The sequence below is a fragment of the Microcebus murinus genome, chromosome 1 (assembly GCF_040939455.1).
Source record: "Microcebus murinus isolate Inina chromosome 1, M.murinus_Inina_mat1.0, whole genome shotgun sequence".
NCBI classification, from domain to species: domain Eukaryota; kingdom Metazoa; phylum Chordata; class Mammalia; order Primates; family Cheirogaleidae; genus Microcebus; species Microcebus murinus.
This window is the reverse complement of record NC_134104.1, coordinates 99494580-99513368: the sequence shown is the minus strand read 5'-3', so window position 1 is coordinate 99513368 and position 18789 is coordinate 99494580. Positions and strand designations below refer to the sequence as shown.

Here is an 18789-nt window from a genome sequence, read left to right as displayed (position 1 = left end):
GAAATCTCAATATAAACTCATGATGTATTATCTGTCAAAAACATAACATTTAGAAGTAATGAGCCAATCAGTAGCAAAGTAATGAGCCAATCAGTAGCAATGGCCACACAAAGTACCTGATTGTGGTCTCTAAATAACACTTCCCTCCAATAGAAACAAGGCCTTCTTGAAAAAATGGCTGATTCTAAGTCTTGATAGGAAATGTACAAAGGAAGCCTGGACCATCTTATCACATCAGAAAGCAAGGAAGCTAATTTAAATCATGTCAAAATAATATGGGAGGTCAAGTGGTCAAAGATGGGACAATTTGAGCATTAAAGAGAATAATGTGGGTTGAAATGCATCACAATTTTTTTAAATCTACAAGTTTATAATGATAACATGAATAACAACAAAAAAGAAACTCATTGGGCATGCTAGGAAACTAATTCATTATTTGAAAACTGGTAAATAAATGAAAATAATTCAGCATTTGTCTCACTTCAGGGTAACCAAATGGTTGATGAGCAAAGTCTTTTTTTGTTTGTTTGTTTTGAGATAGAGTCTCACTCTTTTGCCTAGGCTAGAGTGCTGTGGCATCAGCCTAGCTCACAGCAACCTCAAACTCCTGGGCTCAAGCAATCCTACTCCCTCAGCCTCCCGGGAAGCTAGGACTACAGGCACACACCATGCCTCGATAACTTTTTCTATTTTTTGTTGTTTGGCTAATTTCTTTCTATTTATTGTAGAGACAGGGTCTCACTCTTGCTCAGGCTGGTCTCGAACTCTTGAGCTCAAGCAATCCTCCCAACTCGGCCTCCCAGAGTGCTAGGATTACAGGCGTGAGCCACCGAACTGGCCAGGCAAAGTCTTTTATAGAAGAATTCTAGCTATTAATAATAAATGCAGAAGGAATGATAGAATTATAATATTATCATTTTATAACCCCCAATGAAAAATGGATACAGACAACTATCATCAATGGCAGCTAAAAATATTAAGGCAAAAAGCCTAATGGGAAACTATATGATAGATGAATCAGGTTTACAACATCCCAAAACACTGATCAATCTTAACATGACTAAAAGAGGAACAAGCAAACATATGTGCCTCCTGATATGATGCAATAGGAAGTGTACAGCATCACCTACAAAATATTCTTTATATTTATCAAGACTCTAAAATCCTACCAAGGTTCTAAACCTAATATCTAGTCTATAGGAAACACAGGATAGATGGACATGTTAAATGAGACGTGTTAAATACCACAAGGATGCAATCAAGTAAATGCAGAATGTGGGAAATTCAACAGAACAAATGACCTGGTTTCCTTAACAAGTAAACTATAAATAAATAAATAAAGAAAGAAAGAAAGAAAGAAAGAAAGAAAGAAAGAAAGAAAGAAAGAAAGAAAGAAGGAAAAATTGTTTCAGACTTTAAAAAACTTGAGCCAAATTAACTAAATGCAATGTGGGACTTTATTTCCTGATACAAACCAACCAACTACAAAAAATATATTTAGAAAATAATTGGAAAAATGTGACTTGTTACTACAGAAAGACATTAGGAGACAACTGGGGAAATGTGAAATATTACTATGGTTAAGTTAAAATGAAAATAGTTCTTTTTAGACATTTTTTTAAAAAGTCTTTAAAAAGAGCAATAAGAGGACTAGTGGTGAAGAAAAAGACACTAATATGCTTGCTTACCTCTTCAAAGAGGGTGGGAATTGATTGTAAAGAGGGGAGTAGTCTGATGACAAGTGTTTCAAAAGAGCTGGAGTTTTTTAGGGAAGAGGTCATGTGGTCTATGACCACTATGAATCAGCAATGGGGAGTAAGGAGATATCTAACCTACTTCCAGCCCCAGTGATATGTGGCATCTAGAAGAAAAACACCCCTATTTGAGAAGGCTGTAGGAGAAACCTTCATCTCAGGAATCCACTGTTTCTAATTAGAACAAGAATGTAAAGCATGATTTTAGTGAAAGGGCTGGGCTTTGTCTGCAAGGCCACAGCTGTATGACTGCAGGTGTGTACTGTGCAACTCTAGGTCTCTGTGAATGGAGTCTCTGGGATTGAGCAGGCCACAATTGTAGGTGGTTGCCTTGTGAATCTCTCTCCAATTTCCTAGGCCTACAACTACACATATGAAGCAGTCAGCTGTGGCTTTTTTAGGTCTCCTTTCAGGAAGGAGAGAAAGGAACTACCTTACACATCCCCATGCTTTGCTTTCAAGCAGAGACCTGGATCTGGTCTCTCTTCTCACTTTAAGTACTTTTAGTTCTCTTAGCTAGCAAGAGCTACTCTCTTCATTGCCTTTGCCTACCTGCTTCCAGAACTGAAGACTTCACACTTTGCATTTTTATTCTGTTTCTGGTCCACAGAAATGTTTACCTTGTTTTTAAGTCCAGATAACTCTTTTTTTAAAAAAAAAACATATTTAATATATTATTGATCTTTTTGGAGCCAAAAGTATGTCTCTTCCTTCCCTATATGAACTTATGACACCATCTTCACCAGAGGTGTGAACTCCCAGAGTCTTTTTTTAAAGATTCAAAATGCCATCCTCTTCTAGAAACATTTTAAAGCTAATGGAATGATATAAAACTTTTAAGGAAAGTTGCATGTTAGTTTCTTTATAGCAACATGACATCCAGTCAAACAAACTATTAATACAGGTTTAGGAAAATTCAATTTTTAAAAATCCAATTGTATAGGCCTCTATCATTATTCAAATTATAAATAGATTTCTTAAAATCTGCATTTGTCTAAAGCTTCACATGGAGGAATGCCCCCCCCCACCTTTTTTTTTTGTAAATCTGGTACACTAGAACCAAACCAGAATGAAACAGTCCAGCCATAATAACAAAACTAAAGACACTCTGGTAGTTGCTGTTATAGTTTCAAAACTATGGCGAATCCCACTCAGAAATGTTCTGTGTTGAATGTTAAAACTCACCCATTACTCTCTTCAATTCAGGGTAACTCCAGGATTAATATCCTAACTTGTATCACCTAATACTTCTACCTGAGCACAATATTTAGACTTTTAGTTTGACGTAAGTACAAAAATTATCTGCACATTTCCAAAACACTATTTTAATCCTGTACATAGCTATAGTCTCATAATCACAGCAGTAGCTACCATTTATTTTATTTTATACATACTAGCTAATTTCATCTTCAAACTTACTCCATTATTAGTGCTTATCTTTACAAGACGTAAAGTGACTAAGAATCAGATACTCTTGAACTTTAAAACCCAAATCTATACACCATGCTAAAGTCAGAGTGGCAGGAAAGAAAAAAGGTAAGCTTTAGACCCTAGAAATGCCTCATCCTTTGCACTTGCACTCATCTAGGCACTTGCTCTAACAAAGACATCAACCATCTCTTTGATGCATCCTGGAGGCAAGGGGCAGATGAAGTCACTCGACAATTGTGTCGCTGAGATCCAGGGAGACTGTAGGGCAATAGCAACTGCCAAGTCAAAGTGTAGATTTAATAATCATGACTCAAAATGATCTCTGGTTTACGGGCTAATGAAACACAAATCAACCAAAAGCCAACTAAGCTTCTAAGGAAATTATAAAATCTAAACCAGGTAAACAACAACAAAAAAATCACGATTGTTCAGTCCCTACTGACCCCACCTCACAACAAAAGAAAGTGGCTGCTAGAAAGCCCAACTCTCAGAAAGAGTATCCTCCCAAATGTCTAGGGAAATCTTCCCAGAAAAGCAAACTAGACATGCCAAATTGGCCAAGCAATTAACTCTATTGCTAAGAAAGAGAGTTCTCAGGATATTCCTGGCCAGCTGGATTTTAGTTATGGATCTGGTAATCATTGTGTGTTGTTTTTCCTTCTCCCATTTTTTAAACTCTTTTCATTGCAACCATGCTGGTTTTCCTTCATCATTGTAAATTGGGAATGGGGAAGCAGAGAGGAGAGAATTAAAATTCACATTTATTTATAGCTTTCCAGATCAGAGAGTTGGAGCTAGATACAATAACTAGACAAGTCTAGGTTATCTTCTTTTAGGGAGGGAAGAGTCTGTTTTCAATTGCATATGAATAGCTGCATGAGTTAAGTAGTGCATTTCTAAATAACACACATAGGAATAAGGATATGTATGTGTGGTAGGCAGCTTAGAAGGCAGTTTCCAATGATCCTCACCTCCTGGTATTGATACTCTTGTATAAATCTCTCCCCATAAGTGTGGATTGGACCTAGTAACTTGCTTCTAGTGAATAGAATATGGCAAAAGTGATGAGATGTCACTTCTGAGCTCAGGTTATAAAAAACTTGCCTGCACTTTCTCTGGCCCTTCTCACTTACTTGCTCTGATAAAGAAAGCCGCCAAGTTGTGAGCTGCCCTATAGAAAGGCCATGTACAAGGAATTGAAGGGAGCTTCCAGTCGACAAGAAGCTCAGGCCTCCAGTCCAAAAGACCTTGGTGAACTGAATCCTACCAACAACCACATCAGCTTGAAAGCAAATCCTCCCTCAGTTGAGCCTTTAGTTGAAACTAAAGCCCTGACCAACACCTTGACTGCAGCCTTAAGAGACTGTGAGACAGAGGACTCATCTAAGCTATGCCTGTATTCCTGACTCACAGAAACTGAGAGGTAATAAATGTTGCTATTTCAAGCCACTAAGTTTTGGGGCGATTAATTATGCAGCAATAAGTAACTAATACTGTTACTCTGGCAGCTAAACAGCCAAAAAAAAAAAAAAAAAAAAAAGGAACTATAATGCATATGTATCATTTTTTGTCTGTCCAAAATCACATGATATCTTTTCTGGTAAATACACATTGATTGTCCTTTGGGAAACCATCCCTTCCATTACTCTGAGTAAGTAGTTCAGATAGGGTTGTCTCATCTTACCTAGCCTCTTCCCTGACTAAATATACTTGACCCAAGCTTAGCAAATGAGACCCAAGGCTGAGACTTCTGCTGGAATCACTAGGGGAAAAAAAGCACTCTTTCTAAAGAACTTAAAGTTGAGAGAATATCAGCCAAGAGCTAACAAGGACACAAAATGGAAAGACCCTTTCTGAAGACAAAACTAATTACCAAGAAAATGAGAGTCAAAATAAAGAAGAGGAGAGTCCAGGAAGGAGACGTGATTAAGTCCTGTTGACATTATTTGAGCTTGAAACAACAATGCCTCATGTCAGTCTCTCTCCTGACTGAACATGAATCAATACATTTCTTTTTTTCTTTCATTTTTCACCTTAAATCAATTTGAGTCAAATTTATAAAGAAAAAGAAAAAAGATTTTCAAGGTACTAAACTAGGAAGTCAGAGACAACAGGGACCAAATCTGTCTTATTCACTTCTGTATTCCCCATTGCTCAGCCCAATGCCTGGCAAGTAAGGATCACTCAATAAATATCCATTGAACGAATGAGTAAAATCATTCTAAGAAAAAACACTGAATATGCCCAACTAGCAAAAATGCGATCAAATGCTTATAATTCCTAAGAGAGGAAAATCTCTTTAAAAAAACAAAAATAGCGTTCTAGTTCTAAAACTTTGAAAAATTAATTACAAAAATTATTTTAAGTACAAAGATAATTTTGATTAGATAAGCCATTTAAAAACTCCCATGGTTCATTTTATCTTAAATAAAATTGCTCTAATTGCTAGGATTATTCTTTTTTATTATGAAAGAAAAACTCTTCTTTCTAGATATACTCTCATCTTGGGGCATTTTTGTAATTAAGGCTGGTACTTATTTTAGCAATACTACATTGGCTAGCTCCCATAATATGATAATGATTATCAAATGATTAGAACTTACAATGTATTCTTTACCATAGACACAATGCTATATATAAATGATGTTTTAATTCTTAGGTTTATTAGGAGAAATACATAGTTACAACATCATCTAGATGCAACCATTCATTTATAGGAAATACAGAGACAGAAGAATGTCAAACCACGCCAAGCGAATACAATCAGCAAAGTCCAGACTGTGAGAAACTTCTACTGGACAAACAATTTGGTTTCTTCAACAAATAAACTGCAAGGGGGAAGATACAGAGGTGGAAGGGAAACCTACAAACTAAAACAGACTTAAAAGACACATCAACCAATTGTAACCATGTAAACCACTTTGGATCCTGATTCAAATAGACAAAATTTTAAAACTGTGACACGAAGGAGACAACTGGAAATTTGAACATTTAGTGGATGCTTGATAATGTTAAGGAATTATCATTATTCGTTAGGTATGATAATAGCATTGCAATTATATAAAAACAGAGTCCTTGTCTTTTAACTGTATATACTAAAATTTTTACTGATAAAAGACGGTGTCTGAATTTCCTTTAAAATAATTGGCAAGGCTTCTCAGGAATAGGTGGGATGAAAAAGAGAAAACAAACAAAATAATTGGGGAAGGGGAACTAAATATGGACATGGATGGGGCAGTCTTGATCATAAATTGATGATTATTGGGGCTAGATGATAAGTACATGGAGATTCATTATACTACTCTGTATATGTTTTAAATTCTCCAAATAAAAAGTATTAAAAATATAAAATAAGTAAACAGAACAAAGAAAAAGTATAATGTACCTAATTATTATGAATATGGTGACCATATATCCAAATTTTAAAAATCTAGATACTTGGGCTAACAAAACATTTGAATATATCCACCCAAGAAATCACCTGATTATATGCTTCCAAATTTTTATAGTAATTACAATAATATGAATTAAGAATACTGAAGATAGAGGCAACTAATACAGATAAAAGAAGAGGAGGAGGAAGGTAGAGTCCCCCTTTCTTTGGCAGAGGCTTTTCAAGGCACATTGTCTTTAGCCTCCTCTAGGTACCTTTCCTCAACTAATTTTTGATAGATTTGTCAAGCACTTATTATATGCAAGGTGCTGGGCTAGAGGCCCTATAGGAGAGACAAAGATGAGCAATGAGGGTACCCTGTGCCCCTAAGAGGCTTACAACTGAGTAGACCCCTCCTGCTGATGTTCTCTGACCTGTAAAACATTTTCCCCATCTCCCATTGCCATATACCAACCTTTTTGTATTAACCTAGAAAGTATTTTGCCTCAAAATGACCTGTTTTTCTTCTGACGGCGTTGAGGATACACTATTCCAAAATATGGCACCATAGCATGTTGAATATTTTAAGCTGAAGGAATTTAAGAAAACAGAGAAGCAAGAAGGTCACTCTGGCCTTCTGTTGCCCTTTCCCCCATAAAGCAGGTCATAAAACTTAGGAAGGATTTTCTGATCTTCCTCTTAAGCAGGTCATAATACCCTCATATGAATGGTGCCCTCCCCATACCTGGAGGAAAGAACATTCTTATTTCTGAAGACACAGGGACACAAAGAAGAATCTAAACAAACAGGCCTTGCTGAGTTTCCCCCAGCTCGTTACCATTAGATAGTACCTTTTTGCCCTATCACATTTCTCCACAACTTCTCCACTCTTCATCAAACCTATCATAAAAGTATACAGGCTTAACTGTTCCTTAGGGTCTTCATTTCCTAATGAAGGCTCCTGTGTCACATAACACTTATATTAAATCAATTTATATGTTTTTCTGTTGTTAATCTGTCTTTTGTTACAGCCATCCTTCCACTCAAGGATGAGTATTAGAAAAGATATTTTTCCTACTCTACACTTCCTAACTCCCCATAAGAACATCCTACCATTTTCCCATTTTGACTTGCCTTAAGTAATTCTTAAAAGGAAAATTTTAAAAAATCACATTAAATAAATTCATCCAATTATAAATGAGGAAAACAATTGAACCCTGTCAATAACTGGCAGGTCAGGCCTGCCTTGGAGTGAGCTTCAGGAGTTAAATCTAATGTGCTCCTATTTGTCACAGCTTCATCTGTCCTTTCTTAAGTGAATCCACCTATTCTCAAAATGCTTCAAATTTCACTAACCCTGTTCTAAACCCATAACCGAAGTACCTTAGGGCATTCAGGTTCTATTTCAGTGAAAAGTTCTTGTCTTATGTTATGAAAAAGTTACTAATGGCATAGTTAAAATATTTCTAATGTGGCTGAATTTTTTTAAAAAGTTGACTAAATATAATTATTGAAGATAATTCCATATTCTGTATAATGAACTAATGTGAAAAGAGGCAGTTTTAATCAAACTTGGAACATAATTATACCTGCATAGTCCTTCTTTTAGTTAGCGTAACTTGGAAATTTTTCCACTCCCAACGTTGTTCCACCACATGTGCAAAAACAACATGTCCATTTCCACAGGCTCCAGCGATCTGAGTGCCATCAACTGACCAAGCAATATTAAATATGCTGCCAGTGTTGGGTTTTTCTAAAGTATATGACCACTGGGGAAGAAAAAAAACAAAAAATTGATTTATTGACAAAAAGTTAAAGAAATTTAAAATTGCGCACATAACATAATAAGATAATTTTTAAAAGAATGTGTCTTTATTCTGGAATCATAAAAAATTTTCTTAATTAAAATATAGTTTACAGAACAGAAGATACAGACATAATTCTTAAAGTACCTAGCAGAATAATATGATAAAGCAGTGTATAAAATCTCTCAAGAACTGCATAAAACCCACATCATTTCAATTTACATTATTACTTTTAATAATACTACTGCACAGGTAAACATAAAGATGCTGTAGGAAAAAAACAAAGACATCTTACTTTTAATTCTTGTGTGTGTGTGTGTGTGTGTGTGTGTGTGTGTGTGTGAATTATAAAGCTACTTTTAATACTTTGGGGTGAGCCCCACAGGAATAAAAAACACTGGGAAGGGGTAACCCCCTCAACCCCTGGAGTGGCCCAGGGGGAGAGAGGCTACCTCAAGGGAAGGAAGCACAAAAGGGACCCGCTGCAGACTCTGGGCAAAGGGACTGCCATGGGTGCTGGGACCTGTGAGCACTACAGGAGGAAACGCGAGCGTGGTGGGACTGGCTCCAAGCACACAGGCAAGAAGATTGGACACGAAGCCACAAAGCTACTTGGGTTCCTCCTTCTTCTCGTTTGCCTTTTTCTGCTTCTGCTGCATGATCTTTGAGTCCCTCTGCTTGCTGGCGGCAGCAGAAAGTCCGTCATTTCGGCCGTTTTCCCTTAACCAAGTCGCTCTGCTTTTTCATATTCTTCTGGCAGGCGAGCTCACACTGGTCACTGCCGGCCATGGCAATGGCAGCGGCTCCCACCTGCCTTCGTTGTGTTCCCTCGTTCTGTCCAACGTTCTGCTTTTAATTCTTAAGGCTCTTCTTTTCCTTAAATATGCCATGGAATACTTGATTCACATTTGTATCTCTACCCTCTAGAAGGGAATGAGGCAGCCTCCCTAGGAGTAATTTAGTGGTACTGGCAGCAAGAACCCTGAAGATCAATTTTTAAATATCCCTCTCCATTGGGGCTCAGAACACACTACCTCCAAAATATGACACCTTGGCATTTGAGAACACAGCAGAAGCAAGAAGGTCATTCTCTGACCTTCTCCCATCCTTCTCCCCTGAGGCAAGTCATAAGACCATCATGGGAGAGATTTCTTCCCACACAGAGAAGAATCTGAACAAACAGGCTTTGCTAAGTTTCCCCAAATTTACTACCATTAGATCACATTCCCTTTTTCCAATCATACTTTTCTACTGTCTACTCATTATCAAACATAAGTGTAAAAATATACAGATTCCCTGTTTCTTGGGGATCTTCATTTCTGAAGGCTTCTGTGTCATGTAAAATTTATATTAAATAAACTTGTATGCTTTTTTTTTTCTTGTTAATCCATCTTTTGTTACAGGGGTCTCATCCATGAACCTAAGATAGGGAGAAAAGATACTACCTTTTCTCCCCTACACTCTCACTTAGGCTTATCTCTTTCTTTAATTGAACTATTGCTTACTTTAAGATAATGTTACTTAAAGTGTGTGAAGGCCAGCAGCATTTGTATCACCTGTGAGTTTATAGGAACTACAAATCCATGGACCCTACCCCAATCTCTTGAATCTGATTGGGGATAAGGGACAGGAAGCTTTTAGCAAGCTCTTGACAAAATAATTCTTATGCACATAAAGTTAGGACCCTGCTTCTCAATGCGGGCTGCACATTAAGATCATCTTGGAAGCTTTTTAAAAAACCAAAATGGCTGGGTGCAATGGCTAACACCCGTAATCCCAGCACTTTGGGAAGCTGAAGTGGGAGGATTGCTTGAGGCCAGGAGTTCAAGACTAGCCTGGGCAACATAAAGAGACCCAGTCTCTACAAAAAATAAAAACATTAGCCAGGTGTAGTGGCATGAACCTGTAGTCCTAGCTAACCAGGACACTAAAGTGTGAGGATCACCTGAGCCCAGGAGTTTAAGGCTACAGTGAGCTATTATAATGGTGCCACTACACTCTAGCCTGGGCAATAGAATAAGACTTTGTCTCTTAAAAACAATAACAACAACCCCCCCACACATACTCTCTGGCCCTAATCTAACCAATTAAATCCAGAATCTATTGGGGTAGGGTCTCAACATGTTTTTAAAAGTTTTGTAGGTGATTTTAGGGATAAGCCACTGTTTCAAGAGAAAAGCAAATTTTGTGATTTGATTTAAAACTCATTAGCAGCTGGCTATCTGATACTACCATGCCAACTCATCTAGGCTGGGTGTGGTAGCTTATGCCTGTAATCTTAGCACTTTGGGAGGCCAAGGCAGGAGAATCACTTGAGGCCAGGAATTCAAGACCAGCCTTAGCAAGAGCAAGACCCCACCCTATTTCTACAAAAAGTAGAAATATTAGTCAGCCATGGGGCATGCCCCTTAGTCCCAGCTGCTTGGGAAGCCGAGGCAGGAGGATTACTGGAACCCAGGAGTTTGAGGTTGCAGTGAGCTATGGTGATGCCACCACACTCTACCCTGGGAGACAGAGCAAGACCCTGTCTCAAACAACAATGACAACAAAAATGAAAATTATATAACCTTGTTATATAATTATATAAGCCTCTAAATGGGCTTCTCCTAGTTATGTGTAAATTTGGCTTCTTATCTTCATCTTCTTACATTCATCAACCTAATTTTTTTTCTTTTACATTTTTTATTACTAGAATTTTAAACACACTTAAATAAGAAGAATAACATAAAGCAGTGGTTCTCAAATTTTAGTGTACATTAAAATTACCTAGAAAGATTATTAAAATAGATTGCTGGGTCCCAACCCAGAGAATCTGATTTAGTAGACATGGAGGCAAAGAATTGGCATTTCTAACAAGTTCCCAGGTGGTGCTGAAGCTACTGGGCCAGTCACCACATTTTGAGAATGAGTGGCATAATGAACCCCCATTTATGTGTTACTGAGTTTCCAATAAGTATCAACTAATGGCTAATGTCCGTCTCATCGGTACCACCACACACTTCTCCATGGCCCAGATTATTTTGAAGCAAATCCCTAATATCATATCATTTCATCACTAAATATTTCAGTATACAGTAGTCTCCCTTATCCATTGGGCTATATTCCAAGACCCCCAGTAGATGCCTGAAACCACAAATAGTACTGAACCCTACATACACTACACATGAATTTCTTTTCCTTCTTCACAATTACACGGACAGATTTGTTCTTATTCTATAAATCTTCTTACCTGTGGGCTGTTTTACAGTTAACTTTTTTAAAAAAATAATTAGGAGTACACACTAAAATAATAGGAAAAAGTAGAGTATAGTAAATACATAAACCAGTAATATAGTTGTTTATTACCACTATTAAGTATTATGTATTGTACATAATTGTATGGGCTGGACTTTTATAGGACTGGCAGATTTGTTTACACCAGCATCACCACAAACATATAAGTAGCATGTTGCGCTACAACGCTAGGATGGCTACAATGTCATTAGGCAATAGGAATTTTTCAGCTCCATTATAATTTTATGGGATCACTATCGTATATGTGATCCACTGTGAACCAAAACATTGTGTGGTGCATAACTGTGTTAGTTTTCAAATATATAAATTTGAATAGTGACTGGATACTTGATAATAAAGAAATTACTATTGTTTTTAGATGTAATAATGGTATTGAGGTTAAGAGTTAAAAAAGACTTTGGGTTTTTAGTGATATGTACTGAAATATTTAATGATAGAATGATATGAGATGTCAGAGATTTGCTGCAAAATAATCTGAGCCCATGGAGAAGTGGGTGGGGGTACAGATGAGATGAGAATTAGCCATTAGTTGATAACTGTCAGAAGCTAGGTAATGGTTAAATAGGGGTTCATTATACCAGTTGGTCCCCCTTATAACCTCCAAATGTTACCAATAAATATTGTTTAGTATCATGAATTCATTAATTTTGATATATTTGATGTGTTTCAATAAATATGGTACTTGAATTGGCCCCATTTTTGCCAATGAGATCTCCTTCAAGTTGACTTTTTTAGTCTTTTTGACAGAACCTCACAGTTTTTGATCACTTCCCTTGTTTTCTAGTATGATAAAATATCCAGATTCATATTTTATATTTCCTGACCTACACCAGGAATCAGTCTTTTCTCAGGGAGCTCTGGTTCATTTTATGAATATGTAGAACATGGTGTTAAGAGTATGCTGCCAAGTGTTGGGATGCTCACAGCTACTGAGCTGATCATTGCTTTTCTAGGCCTTTATAGTAGACAAAACAAGGACATTTTTGCAAGGTAAATACAACATGAATTCATACTTATACTTTCAATTCAAATCCAAGAACTATGGGAATTTTTACTTACCCTCATCAATCTTTTAATATATTTGATGTGTTTCAATAAATATGGTACTTGAATTGGTCCCATTTTAGCCAATCTTATCTCAGCAACTCGTTCACTTAGCCAAAAATCTCAACTCTCAAGAGCAGCAATATAGATACTTAGATTCATTTGTTTCAGTTAATTTTGAGTTTTAGGAATTACTTTCTAAAAATTTAATTTTTTAATAATTATATAAAAATTTAAATGGTTCCAAGTCAAATTTATACAAAAAAAAATCTAGAAAACAAAGTATAGCCAAATAAGTCTAACCTCTATCCCTATTCTCTACTCATTCCCTCCCCCTATAGATAACTTTTTTTTATGTTTTATCCTTACATCTTTTTTCATATATGCACTTGCATTTACCTAAGAAAGGGGTAGTGACAAAAAAATATGAGTGTGTGCATGTATCTCTAACAGTATGTCCCAGAGATCATCTGTTGTAGTACATGCAGATATACATTCCTACATATAATAGCTATTGATAGTATAATCAATATGTTTTACCTTAGGCCTATCACATAATATGTATGTGCATACATCTGTGGCTTTCTGATAGCCTTTTATAAGTGGTCTATTTTATTTGCTTTCCCTCTTTGTTGAAATATATTTTAGTAATCAGGAAAGTTTCTATTTTTAATCTAATGATTATCTTTATACTAATTACTTTTATAAAAATACTCTATCCCCATGCCATACATTTTTGGGGGCAATTTTCTATTGGTTCTACTATATGCAATATGAAAATTAGGAGACAGCCTTTCCCCTTCCCTTTTCCTCATATCTGATTTTAAATAATATCCTTTTATTACCAATTAATACCTACAAGGTAGTTGGCAAGTTTATTCTATTTTTCATAGTTTTTCTCTTTATTCCCCCAATTTGGCAATGTTGGTGCCTATAGCCAGTATATATTAGATTGTATCCTTCATTGACATCATTTTGCCCTAGTTCTGCAGATAAATATATATCTAACGCTCATAATCAATCTTTATTTTACTATGTCCCTAGTCATATTGTTCATCTGAAGCTAATTCTCCAGTACATTCCTCAAAAACACTCATGAGAGCAACATTCCTTTAGTTCTTACATGTTTATAATAGTTTGCTTATAACCTATATACTTAAAGGTAAAAATGGCTATATATAAAATCTTTGGCTGATCTTTTCTTTGAGCATTCTATGTTAACCTATGGTCTTCAGGCACGAAGTGTTGCTAGCAAAGTCTAATGACATTCTGGTTTTCTTCTTTATGAGTAACTTGGTCTTTTCCTTGGATGTTCAGTGATTTTTTTTTTCCTCTAAACTCTGAGTTTTATTTGCGTATTTGTGGGAGTAAGCCATTTGGGTCAACTTTCCTAGTTATCTGGTATGCCTTTTCAGTATCAATGTCAAATTTTTTCTGTTTGAGGAAATCTTTCTTGAATGGCAGCTTTTAGTATTTGTTCTGCTCATTGTTTTGGGCTTCTCCTTTGAACATGCCTATTATATATACTTCGGATCTTCTCTATCCTTTTTGTTAAAAGTTTTTATATCTTGAAACTTCAGATTCCAAATGGCAGTGTAGACACAAGCTGGTTTTAATTGCCCCCTCACAGAAAACACATATATAGTACTGAGATTATCACCAGTAATATCCCAGAACTCCAATATGAGGAGGAAACAGTTATCAGAACCTCAAGGAAGTGAAAAACTCTAAGCAGATGGTAAGAGAATCGAACTTCCATAACTGTGATGTTCCCTCCCCTCAGTCTGCCCAGCAGAAAATTTTCCCCAACTCAGTTTCGATACTGGAAAAAGTGAGATCAAAGCACGGACAACCAGTTTCCCCCACTGTGCTGGGTTCCCCAGCAGGAGACCTGTCCCTGCCTCAACTCAGGGGAAGCATTGCAAGGGAAAAATATCCTGAGGACAGCCAGAGACGAAGGAGGGAGGAAGGACTACCATTCCCTACCCTAGAAACTCAGTTCTGTAACTTGGCCAAAGGAGATGCCAAATCAGAGTGGCTCTTCAGCAGCACCCCATTGTACAAGGTTCTTTCCAAAAGTCCTCTGAGCAGAAACTTTCTAGCCAGCCTTCCCTTACTATGGGGATATCCCTTTTAGGACCTCCCCCACTCAGGATGGGCAGCACTTGATTAAAATCGAGGAAAACCTGGACTTAAGGCGCCATCTAGTGGTAAAAAGGAGGCAGCAACCTAGTGGGAAAAAAGGAAAGACAATCAATAGGTAAATTACAAAGACTCTCTAAAAAAAATTTCCAATAAAACAAAAAACAAAACAAACAAAAAACCACCAAAAAAGCCAGACAAAGAAGACTGGAATAAATAAATAATTCTTCAATGTAAAGACATAGATGTACATCCACAAGTAACAACAGCAAATAGGGACACGTGACCTCCCCAAACCAACCAACCAAGGGACCAGTAACTGACACTAACAAGAAGGCAATATGTGAATTCTCCAACCAATAATTTAAAATAGCAGTTTTAGGCCAGGCACGGTGGCTCATGCCTGTAATGCTAGCACTCTGGGAGGCCGAGGCAGGTGGATATCTTGAGCTCAGGAGTTCCAGACCAGCCTGAGCAAGAGTGAGACCCAATTTCTACCAAAAATAGAAAAACTTAACTGGGCATGGTGGCATAGTCTCAGCTACTCAGGAGGCTGAGGCAGAAGGATCCCCCAGGACTTTGAGGTTGCTGTGAGCTAAGCTGATGCCACAGCACTCTAGCCGGGGCAACAGAGTGAGACTCTGTCTCAAAAAAAAAAAAAAAAAGGAATTTAAAATAGCAGTTTTAAGGAAACTCAGTCATTTCCAAGATAACACAGAAAAGCAATTTATCAGATTTATCAGAGTTCCACCTCACACCAGGGGGTAAAAAAAAGTAAATTTATTAGAGAAATCTAACAGAAAGATTAAAATTTTATTTTTTTTTTTTTTATTTTTTTTTTTTTTCTTTTTTTTTTTTTAGAGACGGGGTCTCGCTCAGGCTGGTTTTGAACTCCTGACCTTGAGCAATCCGCCCGCCTCGGCCTCCCAAGAGCTAGGATTACAGGCGTGAGCCACAGCGCCCGGCCCGAAAGATTAAAATTTTAAAAGAATCAAACAGGAATCTTGGAACTGAGAAATACATTGCTAAATTGAAAAATTCCTTAGAAACTCTCAGCAGCAGAACAGATTGAGAAGAGGAAAGAATCAGTGACCTTAAAGACAGGCTACTTGAAAATACACAGTCAGAGGAGAAAAAAATAGAAAGTAACAAAGATCACCTGTAAGATATAAAAAGTTACCTCAAAAAACCAAATCTAAAAATTATTGATGGTCAAAAGGAAGCTGAACAAGAGCAAGGAGTAGGTAGCTTATTCAAAGAAATAATAATAGGAAACTTTCCAAAACTTGACAAAGGTATAAATATCCAAATACAGGAAGGTCAAAGAACACCAAACAGATTCAACCCAAGTAAGACTACCCCAAGGCATATAATAATCAAACTCTCAAAGGTCAAAGATAGGATCCTAAAAGTAGCATGAAAAAAGAAATAAATAACATATAAAGGAGCTCCAATTTGTCTGGCAACAGACTTCTCAACAGAAACCATACAGGCCAAGAAGAAGTAGAGTATTTTCAAAGTGCTGAAAGAAAAAACAAAAAAACCTTGTCATCCAAGAATACTGTAACCAGAGAAACTGCCCTTACAATAATGAAGAAAACCTTTCCTAGAAAAACAAAAGCCGAGAGAATTCACCACCACCAGACCCATCTTATAAGAAATGCTAAAAGGAGTTCAATCTGAAAGAAAAAAAAAAAACACTAACTTGCAAAAAGAAAACATTTGAAGGTTTTAAATTCATGGGTAAAATTAAGTACACAGACAAATCTGGAATACTCTAATACTATAATTGTGGTGTGCAATCCACTCATAACTCTAGTATGAAGCCCCCAAAACAAATCTTGGGGTTTGTGGGTATAGAATGCCACCTAGTTTTGTTGGAGTTGCTGTCTGTGAGTTTTTGTTTATGTCTCCTTGTATTCTGTTTTATGAAAAATTTAGGAGGATTCAAAAATTAAAATTATGCCGCTGTGCCTACCAACATGGATAAATCTCACAGACATATGATTGAGCAGAAAGTCAGACACAAAGTATAATACCATATGATTCTGTTTAAATAAGGGTCAAAATAGGCAAAACCAATCTATGGTGACAGAAGTCAAAATAGGAGTTACTACGAAGGGGTAACTGACTTGGGGGAGTCACAAAGAATGTTTTTGGGGTATTGATAATGTTTTTTATCAATATGTGTGTTAGTTTCTTGAATATTTATATATGTAAAAGATTAATAAGCTGTACACATAAGATACTATATATAAGTTATATCTCAATTAGAAAATAATAACACACTGTCTCAGCTATTATCTTTCCCTCTCAACTTATTTTTATTGAAATTATAGTATAGGCTTGCTTTCATAGTTTAAGAATATTTTGAGACTAACATAATACTGAGTTAAAATAAGTGTATAATTTTAATACTAAAAAGTAAAAGGATATATAAAAAATATATTTATAATAATCATAACCATGTAAAAATATCTACTCAGAGACAAAAGACTTGGAAGGCACACAACAAAATGAAAATATTTGATTTTGATATGAATATGGGTATTATTTTTCTACTTTTTGTTTTCATTATTTTTGTTATACTACTTTTTGCCATAAATTTCTCCAAAATATAAATTTATCCCATATATCTAATTAAACTATTTAATACTAGTTAGTATTTGTGCCTTCACAATACTGGTGAAGTTTCTTATTTTTTCCCTAATTCTAAACAACAAATTGCAACTAACACAGTTTTCTTAGGGTATAGGATATGAAAAAAATTAACAAAGATTACTTTTGGGTTGCTTTGGTGTAAATAATTTCTGAAAATACAAAATGCATAAGCAAAAAATAGAAGAAAAATAGAAAAAAAAGCAGTAATTATAAAAGAACTTTATAGAAAACAAAAGTGATCTGTGTTCACAACATGATATCCAACTAAAACATCAATGTTAGTTTGAGTCATTTATGAAGAATCACTATGTCAATGAACAAGAATGCAACAATTAGTTGCCATTAGCTTTTGAGAAATTTAGCAATATATTTTTGTCTAAAGGCAGGGCACTCTTTAAAAATTGTGAGGCTGACCAATTTGGTTTTGGCCCTGGGTAAATACCACTGGCATCTCCCCAGACACCCAGGACCTTGACAGTGTTCTACAACTAGCCAAAATCTCCCCAAAAGGGCCATCTCTCCAGGAAAAAATATTCTATGCCTCTCTTTTCACACTCTAAAATCTAATCTTAGCTAGCCAAATTACTTAGAAAAGGATCTGATAAGAATAAATTTAAGTGTTACTCCCATGATACTATTATATTTTAAGAAATAACAATTTCTTAAGTCAAAGCAATAAAACTAATAGGAGAAAGTTTGGAATCAAGATATCAATAAGAAGGGGATGAAATTCTTTCCCAGGATATTCCACCCACATAACTCATTGCAAAGATTGGCCCTGAACGGCAGTTCCAAAGATACTGTATTAGTATTCCATTACAGGTATAACAAATTATCATGAACTTAAGAGACTAAAAACAACACAAATTGTTATCTTACAGATAGATCATAAATCCAACAAGGTTTCACTGAGCAAAAGTCAAGATGATGTTGGCAGAGCTGCATTCCTTTCCAGAGGCTCTGGGAATGGGTCCATTTCATTGATCATTCAGGTTGCTGGCAGAATTCAGTTTCTTGACACTGTACGACTAAGTTCTCCCCATTTCCTTACTGGCCATTCATACCTTCTAGAGGCCACCTGCATAACTTGGTTTGTGGTCCCTTCCTCAATCTTTAAAGTCAGGAACAGCAGGTTCAGCTGCTCTTACTTTGAATCTCTCTTCTTTCTTCATCCTCTAACTCAGCTGGTAAAGATTGTCTGCTTTGAAAAACTTGTGTTGGGCCATGTGCAGGCACAGTGGCTCATGCCTATAATTCTAGCACTTTGGGAGGGCAAGGTGGGAGA

At 36.3% G+C, this 18789-nt stretch overlaps 1 protein-coding gene and 1 pseudogene across 1 annotated transcript in view; both read right to left on the bottom strand.

Moving 5' to 3' along the window:
• IFT80 (intraflagellar transport 80) overlaps nucleotides 1-18789 on the bottom strand; it is a 123271-nt gene that overhangs the window by 40541 nt on the left and 63941 nt on the right. Inside the window, exon 9 of the mRNA XM_076004253.1 lies at nucleotides 8148-8327. Within this exon, the coding sequence (XP_075860368.1) occupies nucleotides 8148-8327 (180 nt within the window). The remainder of the gene's footprint in view (nucleotides 1-8147; nucleotides 8328-18789) is intronic.
• On the bottom strand, nucleotides 8827-15611 carry LOC142871500 (small EDRK-rich factor 2-like; annotated as a pseudogene).